At 41.9% G+C, this 20,993-nt stretch overlaps 1 protein-coding gene across 6 annotated transcripts in view; it reads right to left on the reverse strand.

The window, feature by feature from the left end:
• Positions 1-20,993, reverse strand: part of myo16 (myosin XVI) — a 107,992-nt gene that overhangs the window by 73,146 nt on the left and 13,853 nt on the right. For 4 of the 6 annotated variants that reach the window (XM_037110499.1, XM_037110501.1, XM_037110502.1 and 1 more), the window contains exon 2: positions 7,002-7,271. In XM_037110499.1, the coding sequence (XP_036966394.1) occupies positions 7,002-7,236 (235 nt within the window). In that variant the 5' untranslated portion in view covers positions 7,237-7,271. Of the gene's footprint in view, positions 1-7,001; positions 7,272-12,415; positions 12,871-20,993 lie in introns of those variants that run through there. The other 2 variants (XR_005077088.1, XM_037110498.1) reach the window with 1 other exon arrangement.

Raw genomic sequence — 20,993 nt, forward strand, 5'->3', positions numbered from 1 at the left:
TATTTAGCAGAAGGTAGTAGAATGTTTACAGTAAAGAATAACAATGTTTGTCTCTGCTGTAATTGAGTTGAAAGGGAAAAAGAACCCTGGTCATCAAAGAGATTGATATTCATTGAATTATTTACCTCCAGTAGAACAGCTATATGCTTGTCCCACAGCCACAACAGTCATTTTCTCACTATGTTAAATCAGTCAGTCGGTGTTTCGATTATATGCTGATCTAGCATATGTGTGTGTGCGTGTGTGTGTGTGTATGTGTGTATGTGTCCCTCTAATAAGAGGCCGATAGGGAAATGGAGAGTGGGTACGTAGAAAAGTAGGCTGTCATTTTGTGGAAAATTGCAAAACAGCTGTTCGAGTCATATGTGGAGTTTCCATGGCAACCAGAAAGGAACTGGTAGCAGATTGGAAAAGCGAGAGGTAGAGGAAAAAAGGATGAGAGAGAGAACTCTCTCTAAATTAGTTGATATAGATGGATGGAATGGCACGCGTAGACAGCTACAGCAAGACTGCAATGAAACCAATCAACACCAAGTTAATTAGTGCTCCTCAGATTCCTGCCGACTCACCAGCTCGCCATGAAATGTCTGCCGACATTGGGACTGACAGAGATCCTGTCCTTACCCGTCTTTCTGTTGGTGTGAGAGCTTAAAAACAGCTCTACAGGATCTCTTGCCTACACAGAAAATTACGAAGTGTCCTTGACAGTTTAACATAAGCACTTCTTCATTCCTGAAAAGAGCATTTAGATTTGCTTTCACCTACGCAAGGAAATAATATCACAAACCTCTAAAGCGGTGGATGTAAGTGATAACATTATTATTATTTGTTGAACTTGAGGTTAGGGAGGTAGATATGATGCACACGATGAATGCACAAGTTCTGCAGATACAAGATTAAAGGTTATTCTTCAGCCTCTCTTTTCAATTCTCTGGCTCTTCCTTATCTCACTGGACTGAGGCATTCCATGAATTTGATAAAATCCCTATAATGCATCTTCCATAATATGCCACTTACAGCAGTATTGCCAATTTTCTTCATCTAGTAACCACACATATTCCCCCCCATGTACAGCATCATTCCGTGGCAGCCCCATATGAGATTCCTCTCAAATCCCTCGCCCTTATAAATGCCTCTGTCTCTCAAGTCCTTATCACACAGTCATAGTCACAAGAGGCACCGTCTCACCTCGCTGCCCCATGTTTCTGAAATGAGCTTTGACATTTTTCCTTCGTTTCGATCTTGATGATAAAACATACTGTACAGTTTTCCAATAATGCTTAACTCTCTTGTGCGATAACTTCTGTAAAATGGAGCAGGTGTCTCCTGCCCACTCATTCAGACGTGAGATGGTTTTTTTCTTGGATTTCAGGTGTTAAGTCTCTAAAACGATGCCATGTATATACAGCTAACACTTCAGGGTGTTAATGCATTTTCAGAAGATTACATTTGCCAAAATATTTCGAGGACGTATCCGTAAAACTCTTCCAAAATAGTTAACTCACGATGCTGTGTATGTAGTGCTCATGATCAGAAAATATAAATACTGTTTATTCTTACAATTACCTGATACATATGTCCATAAAAAACAATTGGTACCCCTGAATCATGGAGGAAGCATAGTCTTGTAGTACAGTTGCTGTAGAGCTCCTCTCAGGCTAGGAATGATTGTGTAACATGGTGGATATTTCATGGCTGGAATTTCACTCCTGTTTTGTTTTTGTTTTTTGCTATTAAGTACTTGTCAAGCCATCTCCAGCAAGACAAGCTGACAAGGACAATGCAATTGCTTGGTTGTGAGCAGCAGAGGCAGACAATCCATGGCCTTCAAATGAGTGAATATGCTTTAATCTATTTTCTTCCATATTCAGCAAATATGTGTCATTACACACTTATTTTTTTCCCTCTTGGGCTTAATGTTAATTGAAACATTCAAACACAGGAGGGAAACTATCTGAAATTGAATTTCAACTTTAAGCTGGGCTGTGTAGATCTCTGTGAGGGAATTAGTTCACAAAGTACTTTTCTTTTTTTGTGCTTTTTCTACATCCTTCACTCCCTCACATATCAACCTGCGCTGCCAGATCTCTCAAGGCAAAACTGATGACTCATCATGTGAACCACAGGTTTAATATTAAAAGCTCAGACAAACACCACTGCCAGTAAAAAGTTTCAATATGCTGCCTGACGATGCAGTTGACATTAGAGGGATCCCTGCTGTATCTGGTCGGAAGGTATTAAATTGCTTCCAGTAACAAATATCATGATATCTTGTCTAGTTTGCGTGCCCAGGCCTGGTTCTGTCAGAAACATGACAGATGTTTGACATGCCTCTGATCCCAGCATGCTCCACTGCAGTGAAATTTCAATGTATTCCTCTATTATTTATATTTGACATATGGATGATACTGCAGCTGAAATTTAATGTGTGTGTATACATACATACATACATACATACATACATACATACATACATCTCCATTAAAATCTTCTTATTCAAACTGAATAAATACAAACTATACATATGTTTTTTTAATATCTGTGATCATCATAATATTGATACGAGTTCAATTCTAAAAACAACCAGGAGCACCAGTTCCACCTTGTTGGAGAATTCATCAGAGGTAAGATGTATTTAATAGCAAGAATTAACAGGACAAAGGCGCGTTTAAACTTCCAGAAAACTGCCTGCTCTGTTTTTGAAGCTTTGCTGTTCTGATCTGAAGGCGGGAGCTGCACCAACACTAATGACTGATCATTGTATAACACAGGCACACAGCAGTGCTCCAAAACACCATGCAAGACTGAAAGCTATTACTGTTACCTCTGCCTGCTCCACTTCCTCATACTGATTGGAGTCTGTGAGTCCCTTTGCTGTGTCTGCAGGATGGATCTATACACACTGATCAATAATGTTTGGCAGCAATTCAGATGACTGTCTGTTAATGTATGCACACACAATGTATGCAAGTACAGTAAATGCACCACATGTGCCACAGTGCTGCTGGCCTCATTTAGTGTTCCCATTTAAGAGAATTGGAATCATATGTGAGTTTTGAGGTGAGATGATTATGATTATCATACTCCGGGGGGAAAAGATTTGACATAGGACCTGAGGAGTGTGCCACATTAAAAAGTCAGGGAACAAACAAGGACATTAGGATACATTCTTCTGGGGACCATGAATGTCTTCCTTGATGCTCTACAGCCAAATTGTGAATGTAAAGCCCAACATAAACCTTCATAACACTCATACAAATTATGAGAGTGTCAGGTGATTTAACAGACACTGCTAGCTTATCCATCCAATATGCCATAATTATATTAAAAGGAATCAGGATGTGAATTCAAGCTGGCTGCAACACGAGAGCAGAAGAATATTCAATGATTTAACCATACAGGTGCCATCACATGTAATTCCCAAATGATGCGATACAACAGTCCACAGACTCCTACAAACAGCTGTTTCCTCCACATCGGATGAGCTACACTGTTGCAGTTCTTTCTTAAGACGTTATATATAATTTCATGAAACTCTGAGCATTTCTCACATTGTGTTTTCGGCAAGACTCATCATCTCAGCAAGAACAACAGATATCCATATGTCATCTTCAATATCATTATTCTTTTGAAAGGAAGATGACACAATAAAAATTGATTGTAGGCTCCATGGCTACGAGGGCAACAGCTGTGGCCGTTCCACTTCTGTCTTGCTTTGATGAAGTTGAGAAATTGGTTTGGGAAAAGCAATTTCACCAAATGTCAACACGCAAGCGAGCGAGATGTTTGCATATGAAAGATAGGAATGGAGAACGGAGATGAGATATAGCATGCTATCTACACATAAAGCTGTGTGCTGTATGTATCTGTTCCCCTTAACCCTACAATATTCTCCATAACCTGATGCTTATTTCCTGCTGCCTGTCAATTTCTTTGGCTTTGCAATTTTCCATATTCCCAACCTTTCATCTTTTCTCCACCCTGCCTCTTGATATTATTCCCCTTCATCTTATTTCCTGTACAAGGCAACTGATAAGAAAATAAATCCTTGTGTGACTGCGTGTGTGTGATGTCTCTGATTACCAGACTGCCTTGTCAGCAGACTAAGATTCTGCACTATTACACTGATCTTTCTATGAGCTCTATGAATCTAATTCTCAAACCAGCTCTTTAATTAGGAACAAGTGTGACCCCTTGATTTGTGGGCTAGCTATTAAGCCTTGAGTTCAGTATAACGACTGCCGGCAATTGTTTTTTGGAGCCAGCAGTGACCATATTTGGACAAGAGGGTGGAGCTGGGAAGGATTGGATCTGACTGAGAACATGAGGGCATGCTGTGGTTAATTACAAGGCAGCCTGACCCATATCATGCTTGATCTTCTATTTATTCCAAATAAATGACTAACTCAAGTAGGATCATTTTTTCATAAGCTTACATACAATCTGACTTTCTTCTTGAAACCAGCGGACCTGCCAACTTCTGGCCATTAGAAAGAAAGCTGCTTTTCTTTTACAGACCTAGAGGCTCTGTCCATAAGTTATAAATCAATGGTTAAGACATCTAATTCCTCTCATTCTATTTCACTTGTTCATATTACTTTTCCTATTTCCTCTCATTCTGGCTGGTCACTCCTTCTCTCTAGCACCCTAACAAATTCCTAAAAACAAGGACAAGCCACCAAAACATCTTCCAATCAGTTTTTTTTTATTAATCAGCACCACGTGGTGGACATGGTGTTGAAAATTGAAAACTGATCATGTTTAGACATCCACAGTTCATTCAACAGCAACGTTTAAGATATAATTGTCTATAAGCTAACAACCGTGAATTTTTGATGCCCTGTTACAATCTGTCTTATCAAACATTGTTTTTCTTTTAGTCCTGTCTGATGTAGATATACAGTAATGACCTTCTAGCATCATCAAGAGGAAAACAGCCCTCACATGTCCTGTTGGATATTTCTGTTCTTATTTCAAAGAGTTATAGTGGCATTGTCAATGAGTCAAATCCCTTATTCTTTAACCTTTTAAGCCCCCAAACAATTTTCTAGGGTTAGGGTTAGGGTGATTCACAAAGTCTGATGTTCAGTTGTTTATTTGAGTAGTATTTGGTCATATAAACGTGTTTATTACATGTTGTAACCCAGCTTCTGCTGTTTAATTCGATATAAATTATGACTATATACTTTCATGATTAGTGCAGTGGTGACTTTGTGGTTGTTCTGCATGTCTTAAGCGATAGGGTTAGGGGTTAGGGTTAAAAACCCCAAGGAGGACCTTGGGGGACCCACCAGATGAACCCAGAGGCTCGCGTTGCAACAAGTGCATTTACACAATCCCTCTTCTCTTAAAATATTTCTGTGGTAAGAGGAAACGTTCTTACATTACTTTGGGGAAAATCCAAGCCTGAGGCAAATCCTATCACTCTTTACGAAAGGAGAGGAGAGCTGACTCAAGCAGCAATAGTGCGAAAAACTGTTATCACTCAGCTCACCAGAGCCAGTGAGGAACGCTTGAGAACCATCAAGAAGTAGCAAGTGCTGATCCGCCCAACCAAGTGTTACCGCAATGAGACAGACACTGCAATAAAGAACAAAACAGGCCAACTGAAGTGATACTGTTGGCAGTGAAGCTGTCCTTCATGTAGGGACGGCTGCACACAAGTGTTACGTTTCGTTTGATCAAGATCCAGTTCTTGCTACGAACACCACCAGAAGGTCAGAAGACCTTCCCACAGCAAAACAAAAGGTAGCCTTGGACCAGTTCAGTGCCATAGAAGGCACCGCCATGGCTGTAGGTAGGCACAAGGCAGAGGGGTAGCAGATTTGATTCATGCCAAGCCAAGGAACCCTAGTTTCAGTCTGGCTGTTTGCAATGGCACACCAGCTGCTCCCACAGACCCTGGCTGAACCTCATTGGCAGCCAGAGAGCAGAGATTAACACAGTGACCTGCAAAGACTGCTCGTAGGTCTGACACAGATACTCCCAGACAGCTGGGTGAAGGGCTGGTAAATGACTGGCATACACAAAAAGAAAGACTGTGATGTTAGAAAGAAAATCAATGCCCTTTAGCATAAAGTGTGTGGATCTCTGGAATCTTACGAGTTCATTGATTATCTCATCTGAGTACTTGCATGTGTCCTTACTAGGAGCCAAGCGGGCTGCAGTCCTGTTTAGACCTGAGGCCAGATTTGCTATACTGTGTGGACAAATGCACAAATGAACACTGCACAAGCACAAACTCACAGACACAAACAAATATTCTCAGACAAAGAAAGCTGAAAATCTTCTCTTAAATGATTTTTTAAATGCTGCAGTGCAGATATTTTTCTACTATTATTATCTTCAGTGCCATCTGTATGTGTAGAAAACCCAATCATTCCAGTACACAGTTTTACCAAAGAGCCGTTTTGTTTGTTTGTTTGAAACAAATAACTGAACGGTTGAAACGATGCCCAGTATTCATTTTTCCTGGGCTAATATTTTAACATGCTGATGTTTGTTTTGTTGCATTGGATTTGTGTCACTGTGAAATGTGCATGAAACTACCAACAACACCATCAATCTTAAAAAATAGCTACTATTCACTGATGTACCAGCCGGGTCCTGAAACCAAGCAGGAATCGGTCTCTTTTACGCACAGTCCAACAAAAACTGACTGCCACTGTGTGGAATTACTGTTTGCTCTCGACAGCAGACATTATCATCTCAGCTGAGGTATTTTTGTCCTTGACAGCAGTTTGTATCAGGATAAAAGCTTCGCTCAATTCTGCTCAGTCAAGTGGACAGCTTCCAGCAGAACAAGTCCTGTAACCTGCAGCCAGCAGCGCTCGCCTGGCCTGCTCCTGTGTCTGTGTGTGTGCGTGTGAGAGAGAGATATGCAGATCTCAGAGAAAAAGCACTGCAAATGTGGTAGCCAGTCCTCACTGTAATAAGTTCACATTCAGGCACACGACTGCCTTTTCACTGACACACCCTCACAAATCCACTCACATACACACCTTCTTTGTCATCATGGCGGATGATGGCATCCTGCAGGACATCGGCAAGGCTGAAGCGGACTCGGTGCTTCTTGCGGTGGGCGGGCAGGGCTCGAACCTTGATGCCGCCTTGCTGGCGCTGAAGGGTCTTTTCTCTCTCGTAGTAAGCCCTTATTTGGTCGCAGCGCATCCTTCGAACCAGCCGCTGGCGCTGGCCAATGGGGAGAGACTCCAGCAGACACTGGTCTATCTCCATGTTCTGACGAAAGACATTACATAGCTGGAAACAACCTGGTGAGAAAGAGAGAGACAGTGACAGTGTTGATTAATATCAGGATACTATAGGGCAGCTTACGGCTTAATGCAAATGTAGGGTATTTATGCATTATTTGTTTTCATTCAAGCTCTGATGCCAAGCTGTCCCAGCTAACAGTGAGGATGACAACCTGGTGAATCAGAGAAAACATATTTAGTGTAATATAGTTTGATACTGAGCCAAAGGGGAAAACATCAGCTGATGAAACACATGGCAGAACCACTTTTTACATGTTACTGTTTCATGTTCACGCATTTCAGCACTTTTCCCACTTGTTTGTTTCTCACTTAGCATATTTACTGTAAATGATATTTGCTGTGTCTGTTTAGCCTTGGGGTGAGTTGATAGGAGCACCGCAGCACTTTGCGTGTTGTCTCTCCTGTCCCAACAGTGTACAGTGATTCTCCTGACTCCGCATTATCTCTCTGCCTCTCAGTGGAACTCAGCCAAACAGATCTCATTGTGAGGCAGCTGCCAAACCTATTATTACTGTCTGCGTGGCTGATTAGGATGTGCAGTGTTTGCGCAGTAGGTAGGCTCAGATTGAGATTCACTGAGGGCGCTTGGGTGAAAATCAAGGGAAACAAACAGCTTAGGTGTCAAGTAAAAGTTTGTCCATCAATCTTGCACTGATAGCTGATGATTCGACAAATTCAGGTCACAGACACCCCTGAGGATAGAAACAATATGAAGAGGAGGATGCCTTCGCAGAAATAGCATGTGTTTTTCTTTCTGACTCACCAGCTCATCCCTCTTCAGCCCCTGCTGTCTCTATATCTCATTCCTTCTTCTATCAAACTCAACTCTGCTGTTCCTTTGTTGTTATCATTCTTTTGTGCCCATTTTGTTTTAATGTTCCCCTCCTTGGAGCCACTTTGTCTCTTCATTGATCTCTTGCGGTTCTCAATGTCTCAATTTCAACTCTCTCTTTGTCTTTTATATGTTGTCCCCATGTTTCCTATAACCCCAACTGTCTCCTCTCTCTTCATCTCTCACCATATCCACAGAGTGAAGTGCGTTAGTCTTTGAAGAATATGAACATTCAGGAGGGGGAAAAAAAAAGCAATGCAACAATAAAAGATGGCCTCTGCAGTCCTCCGACATAAATGAGTGGACTGTTCCCACTTCGTGTCTACTTTATACAGTAAACTGCTGCCTCTCATCTGTGGGCCGAGGTGTGTTTGGACTAGATCTTTATCTTGTAGGGACAAAGCCATCCTGGCAGACGAATGGAGCTGCTGCGTCTTTATGTGCTTTTTCCCATCTGATATACATCTACACATTCATTCTAACACCTGCCTCCTCCACCCCCATTAGCAACACATAAACACACACACATACACACACCTTCTGCACAATACACCAGTGCCATCTGCTCTGGTTAGACATGTTAAAATGGTTCTTTTGTGTTCAGGTCCCAGACAAGGGAGGGGGGGTGGGGGTCATTATTATACTCTTCATGCCAGGTGTCTGCTTCAACTGTATTTTATTGAAGAACTTGGCTGCAGGTCGAGCAGCCTCACACACACAAGCACAGAAATACAATCAACCTACCGCCTTTTCCACTGTCATGCCACTCCATCTCTCAACAGTCCAGCTTTCACAGCCCCGTTATTGCCTCTTTTCTTCTCCCACTCTTACATATTTCTCACCCTTCTACTCCACTCTGAATCCTGTTTTGATATGTGACTGCAGTAGTAGTAGCTGTGCTGTGTGTCTTAACAATAAGACTGGGTGCTCTGATATGAGCTGCCCTGATTTATCCTATGTTGACACCTAGCTTACTGCAGAGCTGAAAAAAGATGAGGGGCAGCGACGGCTATGTTCTCAGACAGAGACAGCCAGCTCTGGAGGACAGAGTCGGTGCAGAGCCAGACCTTCTGAAGGAATAAACACTCAGTTGTAGTAGATTCTTCTCTGAATCAGGAGCAATTTACCAGAGAGCACTTTTAACAATTTTGGATTACACAACACATCAAAGACGACATAGCTACTTTAAACTGTCTGATGATTGCCCTGTGTGCCTGAAGAAAATCAACTGTACTGGAGCTAACAGCAACAGAGACGTTGGTTTAATTTTCTTTTTCAGAGATTTTCCATTGATTTTTTTTTGGAAGAGGGTTTACCTGGGACAGGTTTGAGAAACCAAGCACTGTGACAAAGTGAATTTTAAACTTCCATTGTTTATTCTTGATTTTTTTTTTGTTTCAATCTAAAATCTTTATTTGTGGTGGTTATGATTTGAGCTTGCCTCCTCCTAATGTGCAAAAAGCCACAGGAATAGTGAAGTGAAGTGAAGTGAAGCTGTCGTAGATTTACCACTTTTTTTTTTTTTTTTTTAAATAATTTGAAAATGTAAATGACACTTGCCAGGGCATAAAAACACTTTAAGAATACAGATGTCCAACAATGGCATAGACATCATGTTCGAAGCATTAATCGCTTTGAATGGTGACATTTAAATCAAAAATCATCATTTGGATTTGTGACACCCCTACTGGCAGGGCTCCTAACACATGGATAGCAATTTGTCACCCTTATACATGTGTATAGCCTTTAATGAAGGTTCAGTGGTAACATATAAGACTATAAAGACAGGAGACAGAGTTTCCACACCAAGAAAAACCACTAAGACTGCGTTTATCTAACTGAACCCTGAGTTAATGGTATGACAGTAGGCAGCAGAGAGCATACAGCATGCTAGCTCTGTCAGTTCAGCCACACAAAATGTGGATATGCTGAACCCTGTCTTCATCACCGCCTTGACTCTGTGACTGTCATCGCTGCCTGTGTTTGGCCATCCTTCACACTCTCTGTCAACCTCATGTATCATCTATTAAACATGTATTCAAGGTTTCAGTCACACCCAGCCAATGAGGCAGATGCCACTAGCATACACATGCACACATATTAGAGTATATTTAGCATGAAATGGATGGATATCCATTAGAAACACCCTGAAGTAACATTTTGTGAGTAAAGATATGTATGTAAAGTGCATCTCTAAATAAATAATGATGTCTGCTCAATGAGCTAAAAGGTTCACTTTAATCTGCACAGCGGTTCACGCATAGCACTAAATGTGATCACATGAGACTATAAAATCTTACCCTTATGAGTTGTCATAACCTGGTGTGTGTTGTTGTATGTTAACGCGGCTGAACATGTTATAAGTATAAAATTACTGGGTAGTGTGTTGGAACATTCCCTGGAGAATTTCTCTGTCTTCAGTTTGTAGGCGAAAACATCAAATACGGCCAGCACTGACAGCAAAGATCATTAATGTTTCACCCTCAGTCAATAAATACTTGAATTTCCATTTTCACATGAAAACAGTATGTAAATGAATACTTCACTGACCTATCAATTATCCAACATTTGCACAAAATGTCCAATAGATGAATGAGAAAAACTATGACGTGATGTCCCCTCTGAACATTCAGACAAAAATAAAGCAGCTTTTGTTGCTGTGTGATGAATGGCTCCGAGCTGATCGATGGAATGTGAATGGGAGAGGGAAAGGACAGTACTGTAGGACTGAGTCTGATGGGAAATAGGGCTGAATGAATCTGAGAGAGATGGAGTGAGTGGCGAGACAGAGAGAGAGAGAGAGAGAGAGAGACAGGGAGAGGGATAGTGAAACGGGAATAAAAAGCAGGCGGTTTCTTCTCCCGCCATCCCATCTCCAGGCTATCAGTTATTGATTGTCTGTGGAATATTCAATTCAGGCTCCGGCTAATAGCACTGACAGCACTGCAAGAGTTCATAAATTAGTCTGAAATTACAAGTTGACGGATGTATGCCTGCACCAACCCGTCAGGTTGCAGACACTGGACTTTTTTTTATAGAGGATTACAGAGGAATGATAGAGAGCTTCATCACATGGTGCAACGACAATCATGCGAAGCTCAATATCAGCAAAACCAATGAGCTTGTGGTGGACTACTCTTGTATGTCTCTCAGTGTGTGAAATGTAATGAGTAAATTCATTGAGAGATAAAAAAACAGTCAAAGTCTTTTAATGTGTCCACATGCTCGCTTGGCCAATAAAGCTGATCCTGACAGAATACAGAGTGGTTGCCACGACAGCAGACAATGCTCAAAATATGGATGTTGCTGGAAAGAAGCGGCTGCTTCAAGGTGGGCACCCAAGATTAGTGTCACCAATTCAGTATCCCACCAAATGTGAAATATGGTCACAATCTCACCTTCCGCTATGGCAGTTAGGTTATTGATGTTAATGTCCAAAAAAAAAGCTTTGCAGCTAGCATTGAATTTTGAAAAGGGCAATCAAAGACACATGCAGGCTGCAACCACAGGCACAATGAACATGCAGGATATAGATACAGATGCATGTAGTATGGAGAGATTTGGGGGTGACACTGATAGGGTTCTCAAGAGTCGAGGAGAGACTCTACAGCATCACATAATTCACTTCCAGTATTTCTCCTTTCATTCTCTCCCATTCCCTCTCCTGGTCATTACCTCTTAAACATCAGCATCACACCCTCTCATTCCTCCCTGACTCTGTCCATCATTCTTCCCACCACTTGGCTGCATGCTTCATATGTCACTCATCCCATCCTCACCTCCTTCCCAATTCCCAAGGCTGCCATTCCCTCACTCTCTCCCAACGCTTTTCTAAATCACCCTCAGTTTCCCTCCATCTGTCCTTTTCTCTCTGAAACCACTTTCTCTCTCTGTCAGTCTGTCACTGTGTTATGAATACGCCAGACGCTCATGGGATCTGCATCTTTGTGGCTCTGTTTCATCTCTCTCTCGCTCACTCTGCTGCTACCTGCCGCATTCACCGGTCAACTTCACACATCTGCAGCAGCTCTCTGCAGCAAGCTCACACACCCACTTACTGCACGCGCGCACATACACACACACACACACACACACACACACACAGGGACAAAAATACCCATTTGAAGTTTAGATTGTGCTGCTGTGTGCAGCTGGTAACCAGGAATTCTTAAGCATGTAAACTCATACAGTATATGATACCCTGCATACATAGGAAGTGCTAATACAACAGGCACACACCCATGGCTGAAGCATAGACTTGCACACACACTTGCATACACGGATAAAAAGATGGTGAATGGCTACTCACAGCATTTGATGAAATGGTAGTGAGACATGTTCTGAGTAAGTCACACAGTCCGTCAGTCAGGTAGAAAGGCTGGCAGGGAGGAAGCCAGGGAGTCAGAGAGTCTGGCAGACAGGCAGGCAGTAAGCAGCTACAGGTTCCAGCAAAACTAACTAATGCAGCGCTCGTAACCCGGCAGGGTGCATTATTAATCTGGCTCCCTGCATGCTATCCAAACTCCGTTCCCCTGTCTGCATTATTCACCACCAGCGGCAGCTCCGGTTGCAGCCCATGCAGCATCTACATGCGCACAGACGCAGACTCACATACACTCACACACACACACACACACACACTCACACACACACATGCACACACACACTCACACACAAGACATTCACTCCCTCGATCAACCCGTCAGCAAGGGGAGCTGCGGCTGTTTCTAGCTCTCCTCGCCTACAGCCAGATAACCGCCGCACAACGTCTTCTCAGCCATGACCGACGCACGTGCTCTGCTCGCGTCACTGACTGACAGCCGGCTCAGCCCACCTCCCGCTCAACACACCCCCGATGACGCAATGCTCTTCACCTCCTTACACACCCCCTCCTGATCTCCTTCGATCACACACAACACACACACACACACACACACACACACACACACAGTGACTCATATGGAGGATGCACACCTCTTTGGTCTATCCTCTACCTTCTCAGCCAAAAGAAGAAGGACGGGGGATGGAGGGGTGGGATTAATTGTGCCCCTTTACATTGTAGATTGAGGGATAAAAGAGAGTGCAAGGGAGGTCATGGGAGAATACAGAAGAATAGTGATAGTATTGGAAAATGAAGGGAATGCAGATACAGCAGGGGGAGCAAGAGAAAGAAGGATAAGCTGGAAATTGGATAGAGGGGAATGCTAGAGAGAGAAACAGAGAGAGAGAGAAAGAGAGAGAGAGAGAGAGAGAGAGAGAGAGAGAGAGAAAGACAGGAGCTGCTGCAGTGCGGTTTTTGGTGCGGTGACAGGTTAAGTGCTCATCAAGGGTCTTAAACTGGCCACAAATTAACTTCAGATAAGTATAATTTACCAGAATGGTGAGGGTTTGAGACTAGTATAAAAACACACACTCTATCATCCATTTAACATTCTCCAGCACAACCACAGCTTTTAAGTGACGCAACATGCACTCTGTGCTTGCGGTGTCAGTGTGTCTGTGGGGCAATCTCTATGACTTTGTGCTTTAAGGCTGATTTGCATATATGAATACCTAATCTTTGCATTAAAAAGAGGATTTGTGCGCGGAGGGTTGAGAACGTGAGAACGAGCGAAAGAGAGGGGATAGAGGAGCGGGGGGAAAAACAGCCGAGTAAAGAGAAACGAGAAGGAGATAAAGTGAGATGGCGAGCAAGACTGCAGGCACACACATATATATACACACGTGCGCAATATGGATGAGCGTGTAACAGCTTAACGGGCTGCGCAGTGTGTGACTAAAAAAAACACATTTTAGAAATCTGTGCCACGGCGATGTGCTCCCACATGTGCAGGTTACATGGCGGTGCTGCATTTTTCTGTGGGAGGTTTTGGGCTGTGTTCTCACATCGTCAAACACGAGCAAGAGGAGGTGGGATAAAAGTACGTGAGAGGCAGGTGAGGTTCATTTTGTGAGAGTACTGAACGGGGAGCAGCGGAAGAACAAGCTTGAAGGAGAATGACAGTATGGCAGAGACTAGAGATGGGTGTGTGTGTGTGTGTGTGTGTGTGTGTGTGTGTGTGTGTGTGTGCGTGTGTGTGTGCGTGCGTGTGTGTCAGACTGAATGCTCGAGTAATTCCTGTCATCAGAAATCAGGTCAGGGAAGCAACTCGCTGCATCTTCTGCAAAACACATCCAGATTTTTTTATTTTTTTTTATGACTGCAAGTTATAAGCACACAGACAACACATGCATTCTCACCTTCACTACCCTCACTAGCGAGGTAGTGCAGTATTTTTGGTCAAGGACAACACAATGACTCTCCCATTAACACTTCACCCATGACATCCAGACCTCACAGCAGTAGATCTGACAAGAAAATGTTGTGCCTTTCCATCCGAATGTCATGAAGCATTAACGGCTCGTGCGAAATCTTGCCATCTGCGCCTGCAGCGATCGACGCGAAACATGCTGTATCACATGGCGGTGATGTGCTGGAACACTGGGACAAAAGGTAACACAAGGTCTCACATAATGCCAGAAGGCAAGTCAACTCATCTCTGGTGGAACGGCGACAGGATAATGGGTTGGAGTTGCGCTTGAATAAGTTCTACCTCTCTGCAGCTGCAATTAGGTCAAACACCTGAGCAGCGAGGTACACAGAGTACAGATACGATGAAGAAAACTGAGGTACATAACAGACAGTAGAGTTTGATTGTTTATTATATTAGGCTATTCAAGCCTTCAAGTTCAAGTTTTTTGTTTTTTAAATACGGGTAGAGAGAAAGTGATGTCTAAAGAAGTAACATTGATCTGGCAATTCACACACCCATGTCTCAGTAGGTTCATGCTATTATCTAGATATGTGCAGCAATATACATCTGTGCATGTTGGCAGAGTATCAGAATTAATGTTGTGAATAGTAGCTTGGACTGTGCTTCATCGCAGCAGTGACGATTTCTCATTGTAACAGCTTCAGTCTCACTGGAGATGACAAGCGTCATTCTCTTTGACACAGCTGTCATTCTGCCATCATCACCCTCAGGTGTAAATCAATAGTACAACTGTGTTACCGCCATTATTTCTATGGTTACCAGGCCAGAGTGTGTGCATATGCTTGCAAGCAATCTGACACTAATAATGTGGGATGTCTGATGCAGGAAATGTTCCCAATTATGGCAAAGCCAAAGGCACTTGCTGATGCATTATATATGATGATCTCTCTGGATTAATTATTTAGCATATGTGATATATTTACACAAATAAATATTTATCTATATTACGAGTCAAACTTAAGATTTGGAATACTATTTGCATGTTTTATGAATGCTTAATGTTGCCATGCAAATGAAGACCTTGTGTAACTGGGTGGCACATGTGCACTTGCACCCGCACACACACAATGGAGACTATGTGATTACCGAGGGAAAGTCTCTCTCACACACACACGTACACACAGGCAAACCACAACAGTCAGGTTAATGAAGTGCCTTTCTCTTCACAAGACTGCGTTATCTATACCTCACTCCCTCCACTCTATACCTGCTGGTCATGTAATTGAACTGTCCTGCAGCTATTTCCCAGCAGAATTTACATTTAGCATGTTGATTTATGGGCACAACCCTTCTGTATATTGTATCATGTTCTTCATGGTGAATTGTATATTTCGCTATGTGTATTGTTTAAAATCTGCTGCAATACACAGCGCTGTGGTTGTTTAGCTGAGGTGACAGCTTGTGTTTTTGTCACGACATTCATTTTTATCGTTACGTTGCCAAGCAGTGATGTCGTTTTCGCTAATTATGCTGCTGATGAAACACTCTGAAATACACCATTTTCATATCAGTTCTTATGTGAGAATGCATGTGTGTTTTTCTATATTAATTAGGTTTGATCTAACTGGAACAGTAAGACACATTTTAAAGGCAATGGACTGAATAATTACACCACCATAACAATTATTTCAGACACCTTAGCTTGGTATTTTCTTATTACTGTTATTATCTTATGTTGTTATGTTCCTTCTGTAGGCTTACCTTAACACACAAGTCGGCATCTGTGTCACTCGTATGCTGTTTTGGAGGATTAGTTAAAACACATGTTAGAATATGTAACAACTAGGTTTTATAGTGAGCAGCCATGCATCACAGTTACAAGGGTGCTGACAGGCAGACTAAGCAATGAGTTACACCCTGGTGGATATTTGCTTTCTGCTGAGGGAAGGAGAGATGAAAATGTGCAAGAACTAAATGTAAAAATGAAATATTTATGACCAAATGCAGCTGACGAGAGAGTCAAAAATACTAAACAAATATCCTACAAGGTGCCTCGTGTTTAACTGCTCAAGTGTGCTATGTATTTGATCCTGTCACAGTGTGGTTAAGACAGATTGGCCCTCTGACTGCTGTACTGTACTGATCTCACGCTGGTTTTCTTGATAGGCTGTTGAGGTTTCTGGAGTGACGTGCTGATGCGGTTTAGCACCAGCTGTTGTCCCACCTGGTTGTGACACAAGACTGGAAGGTTTATTTGCTGTTGCTTTCCTTCGTCTTAGGCAGTGTGTTAAAAGTGCAAATCTGAATGTGTGTGATTATTAAAAATACTGCGTGCTACACGTAACTTTAATTTTTGTTGATTCTAACGGCCGTTCTGGACAAATGCAGTATGAGCACCACTGCATCCTGTCATGAATTATAAGATCTGACTAGCATCTGCATTTGTTCTAAAAGCAAGTGAAAGAAAGAGGTGTGTTGATTTAGGGAAGGGAGGGAGGGACTCAGGATGCTCGAAGGCAAAATGCACCAGTAGAAGCTCCTCGCACATTCACAGGCACAAACACAAACATGGACTTAAAGTGAGACTCTCGCCAAAATGCAACCTAGGCTTTTTTGTGAATGTATATGAGTCAAACCTTAGTGTAAAAGCATAATTACAAGGAAAGAGGCACTTTTAAGAGTTACTGTGTTTTCATCTTCGAGTCAAACTCATTTTAAATGGGAACGCTTGGGGCACTTTAGCAATAGCAGCAAAATCGTTATTTTTAAAACACTAAGAAGGCTCGACACAACATGAAACTTTGTTCGTAGTATCACCAGGGTCTCTGCACATGAACACGAGTATTGACAACATTGTTTGTGTACACAGAGTTTGCTAAAAAGAGAGTTTTTGGACAACTCACATTGCAGATGTTTCCTCTGCTTTCCGCCGTCCTGCCAGTGAAAAGTGTCGATTTCAGAATGCAACATAACATGGAGGACAGTAAGGTGGACCGGGCCTAAAGCTTAGTTCCATATAAATGCACAGATAATTTGTTGTTTTGTCATCAGTGAAATACAATATTGACCCTGAAGTTGAAAAAAGAGCCTCATAAACAATACTAAAATAAAAAGCTGGAAAAGTCACGTGAGATATCGCGTGGATAGTTGTTGCCGGAAGACCGTAGCGGTCCACTTTAACTCTCCTGCAGGTTACGTCACACTCGGAGATCGATACTTCTCGGCTGCCATGGCTAGCAGAACAAGCTACTGCTGAGCTGAGTTGTTCAAAAAGTGTCATTTTAGTAAACTCTGTGTACACAAATAATGGTCTCAATGCTCGTGTTCATAGAGACCCTGGTGATACTACGAGCAAAGTTTCATGTTGTGTGGAGCCTTCTTAGTGGTTTAAAAATAGCTATTTTCATAGTAGCGTAAAAGTGCCCCAAGCACTCCCACTGAAAATAAGTTTGACCCAAAAACAAAAATATGGTAAATCTTAAAAGTGCCTTGTTCACTGTAATTATGCTTTTACACGATGGTTTGACTGATACACATTTACAAAAAAAGCCTAAGTTTAAATTTATAAAAGACTAAGACTAGACTAATAAAGGACAGTCGGAAGAAAACAAAAACAAGAATATTTAAGTGTAACACACACTTACTGAAGCAAGAGTTTGAGCATGCATTCAAATCACACATTTTTCCAACTTTGATTGCATATTCTTGTCCTTTTGCAAGGATCATAACTACATCGCTTCCAACACTGAACCCATGGGATTATTTGATCAATTTCATCCTCATTCTTCAATGATTTAGGCCAAAAACATATTTTGTGTGGTCACAGTTATCTTGACCTTTGACAACCAAATTTTAATCAGGTCATCCTAAATTCCCAGCGGACATTTGTGTCAAATTTTAAGAAAGTGCCTCAAGGGATTCTGGAAATATAGCCCTCACAAAAATGGAAGAGACAACCAGAAAACATAACGCCTCGAGCCACTGCTGTTGTCAGCATGGAGTTATAAAAACAACTACAAATACAATACACCTTGTGCATGTGTGAAATCTAGTTATAATCTGGGTATCACCCTTTAGGATGGATTATATTGTAATCCAACCATTTTTCCTCCAAAAGAGCAGCTCAGGTCAGGTTAAAACTGAACAGCAGGGATTACTATTTAATATTCATAATACTAGTTAATAGCCTGGCAGCAATATTGGTCAATCCCATGGTGGATCGTTGCCTGCAAGGGGAGGATTTAAATGCTTCTCTGCTTGATGCAGTAGAGCGGCAAGAAACTCCACTGAATCAAAAAGAGGTTTATGTGCCTTGATCAAGTCGACATACATAGTAACTAAAGCTGCATAATGCAGTTTTTCATCAATTAAAAGCAAACAGCCTCAAAATAAAACTTACAATGACCCTTGCCACAATTGTATGCTGTGAAACTCCACTAGGTAAATAACAACTGCTGACATAAAAAAACAGTACAAGAAATTATGCAACATTCAAAAGGTGTGCAGGTGAAGGTAAGAGTATACCAGTCACACGTTCCATCTGTACTAAGGAGATATCATAGTTTTGCTGGTGTTGTTCCATCACTAACAATTCAAGTGTTGCTTTCAACTGCTCGCAGGTGCTGAAGAAACAGGCATGGCTGCAGACTGACACATCCACCCCTGACAAAGGCAATGTTTCATTTACTCCATTTATTTCAAACGGAACAAGTTTCAATAGGCAGTACTTGTGAATCCAACCACTACAACGCGACTCTGTGTTCAATCTCCTGAAATATTGATAAACAACATTCTTACTTACACTTAGAAGGAGGAGTAATTACACTGGTTTCCTGTGTGTCAAAGGATATACTTTAAAATCTTATGACTATGTCTATAAAGCACCAAATGGCATCACGCCTAAACACATCTCTAATTTACTTGTATGTTATGAACAATCCAGACTCCTCAGGTAGTTCGGACAGGTTTTGTCAGGGTTCTCAGGATCAAAACAAAGCAATGTGAAGTAGCTTCTGAAATCTGAGATAAAACTGTTTTGAATCCGAATCTAAAAATAAATGTCTTAATGTCTTATCATGTATGTATTTCTATGGCCCAGTAAGCAACTTTAATAACCTTGTGTCCAAATGGTGTTGTAAAGCCTCACTATGTTTTTCTTCATGTAAGAAAATGTTCCTTATTTTTTGGTGTAAGCAAAAATGTGTCTATACCAAATATTGGCATCAAAAACATCTATTTTCTTCTTTACCAATCCTCTGATCTCCGGTTAACAATTTAAATTAAACACAGATATAATTTTTTAAATGTATTTTTGCTATTTATCTGATATCATTGTTAGTACTGATTTGGTAGAAAAAACTCCTATTATATTCTTTCTGCCTGAAACAGACTTGACTTCCACCAGGCCTGACAAGCTGGGCAATCTGCTTTGGAGCTGTTTGCCCAAAAAATGTGCCGGGCCCTATTAGTCAGTTATTCAGCTACAGTCGTGTCATACATGCGTGCAACTGGAGCTACAACCAACGGCTGCTGTGAAGCAGACTCGTCAGCTCAACACTTACAAAAGCGATGAAAGCTCCCTAATCCTCCCTTACCTTTGAAAATGTCATACAAATTAAGAATCGAGACAGAGAGGATGAACTTGCATTGAATGGTAGAACATTCCCTATAACAAAGAAACAGTGGGACAGGAAAAAAGTGAACGGTAGTTCATCATCAGAGGGGATATGAGCGATCAGATGGCAGACTTATACTGACAGTATGTTAGAACTTCATTATCCATTCCAATGTTGCAGCAGCCAAGTAAAATCAAATTTCACAAATTTCACAAGGAAGAAACGATTTATGGACAGAAAAGTAACATCTGTCGCATCTTCATGCTGCAGATCGGACACTGGTGGACTGATGGAGCTCATTATTACCGCAGTGCAAAAAGACAAGAACATGATGGAATCACGAGCGAGGAGGAGTGAAGTGAAAAATCTGTCAGAACCATGACAACTTGACAGACAAATGAAGTAGATTAGTATATGACAAAGGCAGTAAAAGACAGGGTAGAGCTATAACAATTAATAACTTATAAGCCACTTTTTCTCCTCTCACACATTCTCATGCTTCTCTCACTTTCCTGCCAATAATTTCATTTCTGCTTCTCTCCCTAAATCACCTCCCCTCTGCTTGTCAACTCCAAAATCCCTCAAACTGGAAGCATCTCTCTCCCTGCCTTTGTCTATCCTTTACTGCCCTCTCCCCAAGCTCCCAGCTCCAAGCAGCTGGCACAATGGATAACATGGGAACATAAAGGATGGCTGCGAGCTTCACCAGAGACAATCAATAACCAGACAAACAAAAGAGCAGCATAGTCCTGCATGTGAGAAGCTCCCAACTGAAGCAGCACTCAGCGCAGAGGCGGCATCCTCCTGTTACCTTGTTCTGGTTCCTGGCTGACTAAGAGTGAAAACCATGACCGCTGCCTGACACACACTGTATTAGTGACTCACAGCGAGCTAACAGACCAGTGAACAGTTGGCTCTGACTCCTACCCCATGAACCATTATGTTTATGTTATCACGCTACGCGCAAAGCTGCTCAAATTCAAGTACCAGTGTCGCCCAAGATACCTGCTGCGTATGA

This window comes from Acanthopagrus latus, chromosome 9 (assembly GCF_904848185.1).
Source record: "Acanthopagrus latus isolate v.2019 chromosome 9, fAcaLat1.1, whole genome shotgun sequence".
Taxonomy (NCBI): domain Eukaryota; kingdom Metazoa; phylum Chordata; class Actinopteri; order Spariformes; family Sparidae; genus Acanthopagrus; species Acanthopagrus latus.